Source organism: Anopheles bellator, chromosome 1 (genome assembly GCF_943735745.2).
Source record: "Anopheles bellator chromosome 1, idAnoBellAS_SP24_06.2, whole genome shotgun sequence".
NCBI lineage: Eukaryota > Metazoa > Arthropoda > Insecta > Diptera > Culicidae > Anopheles > Anopheles bellator.
Genome location: NC_071285.1, coordinates 30,787,669 through 30,793,358, shown reverse-complemented (window position 1 = coordinate 30,793,358; position 5,690 = coordinate 30,787,669). Strand labels below are relative to the sequence as shown.

Sequence of the window (5,690 nt, the reverse complement as noted above, 5' to 3'; positions counted from 1 at the left end):
CTGAAGTTCGTCCTATTCGTGAGATGAGACTATCAAAAAGGTTAACGACACGATTGTTCCGAGGGACAATGCTACATTTTTAATCGCCCCAAAATTCAACATTTCTCTTTTGCGTCACTTTCTGTATCTGAAAGTCATTCCCAGTATAAGTCATTCAGTGTTCCGCTGAAAAACTATTCCATTTGCCCATTGTCAGGGACGGCACTTTTCCGCACAATTTCCCGCTTCGCTGCTACCCAATCGAAGCCCCCCTGGCAACGTGGCCCCGAATAAGAAGGCGTGGAAGTTGTCAAAATTGAAACCACACTGCACGAAAGATCAATATCACAAAGCATTTCAGCAGCCCTCTTCACCAAAGGACTGAGCCCAACGACCACCGCTTGGGAGTAGAAGAAACATGTTCGACTAATGGCGCCCCGTACACAGCGGCCCCGCAGAGCCAACAACTCCTACCGTTTCCTTGTCCTTCCATTCCACGACCGGAACGGAACAGATGATACAGATGCGGTGTATAGGGTTACAGCTGCCACCAGCGCTGTAGCTGGCTGGTGGCTAGAGACGCGGGAATTTCACGCTACAGATATGTATCGCAGATCGGCCACAAACCCTTCATTACTCAACCTAACACCAGCGTCGGATCAAAACATTTGCACGGTGGGGAAGCCATCGTCATGCCTGCTACCCAGCGCTAGTCTAATTCTTCGGCCGGTTTCGACCGTCCTGGAACAGGGTCACCTTCGAGCTTCGAGCGTGTGTCTACTGCTGGATACTGCTGATGAGATGCTTCCTAACCCGAGGTAGGCCGCTGCCGATAAAGTTACCGGCAGCGGCTGGGGTTAGCACACAACAGCACCGGCAGGACGGCACAGTCAACCGAGACTTTAGCCTCCAAAATTACAACCATCCCCAAAACAAACCATCAACACCCGGCCCGGACCTGACCACCGATACGCAACGGTGAGCCTAAATTGGTTGTAAATTAAAATAAAGAGACGAGCACAATCACATTTAGATAAATCAACAAATTCCGGTATCAACAAAAACCGAAACATCACACGCCGCCGGAATGGAATGGCACCGAGACCACGGAAATGGTTCCGAAGCGATGTCGGACGTTGATGGCGATAGCACGCCGAGCTGAACAACGCCCGATGCGTGTTTAAACGAAACACGGTGCCGAAGAATCCGCAAATTGGTTTATCATCTAATATAATGACTATGGTTCTCGATTTCTCTGGTCCGGTGGAAACCGAAGAAGAAATGGTTCGCTGTTCTGTTTAAAGCGGAAATTTCAGACTTTTCACCCGTCTACGGTCGCTAACCGGCTAGAGCGACCTGAGTGACGGGCCGAAGTGGAACTATTTGAAATATTTCCAGAGTTGTAAACCATTTAAGAAAAGCTAAATCTGAAACCAAATAGACAGCCATCGTCTTTTTAGACATAGAAAAAGCATTCGATAATGTATGGCACTATGGACTGCTACACAAAATGCATAAACTAAATTTCCCACTGTACATATTAAAAAAAATTTTATAAACCTACCTCAACAATAGAAAATGTCAAGTACTTGTCAACAACACCCTCTCTGCATCTTTTAATGCACCAGCTGGTGTCCCACAAGGAAGTATCCTTGGTCCTTCCCTCTATAATATATTCACGTCCGACATTCCAACAACAAGAGCGTGTGAAGTGGCAATATATACTGACGATACAGCCCTTATATCAACAAGCAACGTAACCAAAACAGCGATTAAGAACCTACAAAAAATCGTTAATTCCTATAAAAATTACTACAATAACTGGAAGATAAAAATCAATCCATCGAAAGTCCAGGCTATATTTTTCCCATATAAATTCAGCAAACGAGTTGTTCCCATACCTGGACAAAATATCATTATAGATAATCAAAATATATCATGGTCCTCTCACCTCAGATACCTGGGGCTACTACTGGACGATAAACTTAACTACTGTCCACACTTAGAAATGTTACATAAAAAACTAGACATACTCATCAAACTGCTATACACATTAATCAACAGAAAATCAAAACTAAACTTTTCAAATAAACTCCTAATATATAAAACAATTTTCCTCCCTCTCTTAACCTATGCCTCTTCTCTGTGGTCGCATTGCTCCAAAACTAACTTCCAGCCAATACAAATCAGACTGAATAAAATTCTCAAAATGATCCTCAATTTACACTGGAGAACACCAACAAATCTCGTCCTCAAGCCTCGCTGGCACGCAAAGACTATCGTTTGAAATTAACAAACTAAAAGAAGGCCTAATCAATAGATGCAATAATTCTATCCATCTTACAATACAAGACCTAATTATCTGAAGTTTTTAAAGTTAACTAGTTGTAAGATGTTTTTAGTTATTAGTTATTAGTTATAAGTATGAGAAAATGACTCAATGCCACGTGGCATAACATGTAATTTAAATAGATTTTAATCGACATATTTTCATTTCAATAATTTTGATACCTTAGAATTATTAAATAGCTGCAATCCCAATGTGGAATTCCCGTGGTGGTACTTTGCATACCCAGAGTCCGGAGGTTCGTCCACCACGCACGGCTTAATTCGATTAGAAACGTAAACCTATGACAACCACCAGACGGACCCAGCCCGATCGATGGTCGCTTGACTTTGCGAGAACGCACCGTGTCTTAGTTCTCCGGTTGCTCCCACCAGAACGCTTCACATGAGTTAATTGGCAATGTGATTTAATTATTCTATCTACGATAGCCTAGCCACCGGAACGATCGGATACCCGAAGAGAACGCATATCAATTAAGTCGAAAAGAAATTATCATAAAAGTTTTGTTGTTCTCAACTCCGCACCACCGGCCGGAAGGGGTTGCGTTAGGGGCCCCCATGTTGAAGGTAGTCTCCTTCGCCAAGTCGCCGATAAGCCGGTGTTGGGTTACGTTCTAAAAGGTTTGTATCGTGTCCGAAATAGAATTACTGAAGATTGCCTGGCTACTGATACTGGGTGATGATGATAGATCACCAGACTGAAAGCCCGGATGAGGTATCAGTTGGAAAACTTCAACAAATGCGAATTTCGAAGATATTGTTACCTGTACCTGAGACGCAATTTGATTCAACGCAGCGTTTGCTGGAGTGTAAATTATCTTTAGTGCTCTGTTCGCCAATTATTGATAACTATTTCGAAGGATGCGGAACTGGCTATCGAATATCTTTAAGACCAACGGAGTTGAAATGTCTTCATGACTTCGGAAATGACTATTACGTATAACATTCGTTCGTATGAGAGAGAAAGAAGCAAAAAGAGAGAGAGTAGTTGAGGAATGTCGGGGCCCAATAAAATTTTATCTACCAGAGACCGATAAGGTAGCAACCGGATAAACTAATCTTCCTGTTCCTAAGTTCTACCAGCAACAACATAGCTGGTTTTGAAGAAAGGCCAGTCTCTGTTTGCGGGTCAAACGGTTTGTGTTACAAAATTAATTTCTTCCAAAAGTCCGTGGCGAAGCGATGCACAACTGCAACAGGCAGTCGTGTGTCCTTGCTTCATTAGTGGTTAACAAGTCAACACACACACAATTACCTGCATAATTAAATAGACGTTCGAAATTGGAAGAGCCAGAATAAATTACCAGTGAGCAAGGACTGTCGGCGGAGAGATCACAGCAAAAGCGTTCCAACCCAGCGTTCCGTAGACCATCCTTGGGCAAAGATAAAATCGAACCACGGCATTCATTCTCAATCAAACCAAGAAATTCAAATTCCTTTAACTGCTATCTACGGCTGTCATAATGGATGATACTTTTCTGGCGCGGCGTGCGATTGGAAAGCGTTTTAAGCCCTGAACGAACTTCTCTGTAATAGGGGGGCATCACGTACGAAATTGTATCGTTCGCCAAGAACATTCTCAAGAACGGCTTAGAACGGCCCGCGTGCACGGCCCGCATTTGAGGAGTTATATAAATATATTGTACCTAGTCAGCATCCTCGCAGTGTCCCAGAATTACAACAGCATGTCTGTGAGCTTTCCGGTTTTGGTTCTTGCTCTGTACTTTGTCGGTTGCAGCTCGGACCCCATATTCAACCGAGAAGATGCGTTCCTAACAACGGTGACCATACCATCCTTCTAATCCAGCGCGAGTCGAAGTCCCTGCTGAACCGGGCAATTCTTCTTCAATTCTAGCCACAAATCACTCGCAAGTACGGGTACAGTACCGAAGTCCACCACATCGTAACGGCGGACGGTTACATCGTGGAAATGCATCGCATTTGCGCGTCTCCCAAGTTTGGTCCTGCCCTTTCCTCCCAGCCGCCCGTGCTGTTCATGCACGGCCTGATGGGTTCGTCGGCCGACTGGATCTTCATCGGGCCACAGGATGCTCTCCCGTACCTGCTCTCCGATCGTGGCTACGACGTTTGGCTAGGGAACGCACGTGGAAATCGCTACAGTCGCAACCACACCGACCTGTCGCCGGAAGCCCGCGAGTTCTGGAACTTTTCCTTCCACGAGATCGCCCTGTATGATCTGCCTGCGATGGTTGACCACGTGTTGCAGCGAACGGGCCATTTGAAACTGCACTACGTAGGACACTCGCAGGGCTCCGCCATTTTCTTCGTCCTCAACTCGGTGCGCCCGGAGTACAATCGCAAGTTTCAGCTAATGCAGGCACTGGCCCCGGCCGTGTTTATGGGCCATCTGAGTAACCCGATGCTGCGGTTCCTGTCCCAGTATGAAGCGTTGGCATCGGTAATTGTTTCTTCAAAGCTAGCCACTGCAGCCGAAGTGTTTATCTATCTTCCCTACGGCTTTTTCCACAGTATCTGCTCGCCTCCGTGGGCATCTTCGAGATGAAACCATTCCCGAGGGAAGTGACCCAACTGGCCCACGACCTGTGCCCGGACTTTATGCGTGTTTCGCTGTGCCTGGAGGTAATACACGCGATAACGGGCAGCAAGTACCATTACTTGGGTGTCGACGGCTTTCCGATGATTTTCCACCACCTGCCGGCCGGTTCGTCCACGAAACAGTGGGCCCACTTTGGCCAGGAGGTGGTGTCGGGCCACTTCCGGCCCTTCGACTACGGGCCCACGGAAAACCGCCGCCAGTATGGGAGCGAAGCACCGCCCGACTACAACCTTGCCAACGTTTCGGTCCCGGTCGTCATTTACTATGGCCTTGCCGATGAACTGGTGCACCCGGCCGACGTAAACTTGCTGGCGGAAAAGCTACCGAACCTCGTGGCCCTCAACCAGCAAGCGAACGTTACGTTTAACCATATGGATTTCCTGGTTGCCGGGAACGTCAAGGACGTGCTGTACGATAACATTATCAGGAATGTGGAACAACGCCAACACCAGCAGTGAAGTTCAATGGCAGAGGCATTTTTGTGTCGTAAACCTCGTGTCGTGCCCAGCTCGACCCGCATCGTACACCGCGGGAGCTAAACCAAACCAGCTTCAAGTAGTAGAAAGGAAAGAAAAGCAACTTATTGTAAACTGCTCCCTGCAGCCAAGAATGTTTCGGAAAAAAATAAACCAAAGAGTACAAATTACTATAGTTAAAAGTATGTTAAAGTCCACATTCCTTTGGTTAATATAGGGTGGTCAAAAACGCGTGCACTTTTTCATTTGGTTATAAAACAAAAACGGCTTAATTTTTTTTTTATGTTTGAACTTTTATTTGAACTTTTATT

At 45.9% G+C, this 5,690-nt stretch overlaps 1 protein-coding gene across 1 annotated transcript; it reads left to right on the top strand.

The window, feature by feature from the left end:
• The first annotated feature begins 4,010 nt into the window (after nt 1-4,010).
• On the top strand, nt 4,011-5,361 carry LOC131215424 (lipase 1-like). Its single transcript, XM_058209813.1, has 3 exons — nt 4,011-4,106; nt 4,181-4,744; nt 4,816-5,361. The coding sequence occupies exons 1-3, from the start codon at nt 4,011-4,013 to the stop codon at nt 5,359-5,361; spliced, it is 1,206 nt and encodes a 401-aa protein (XP_058065796.1).
• Nucleotides 5,362-5,690: the final 329 nt, after the last annotated feature.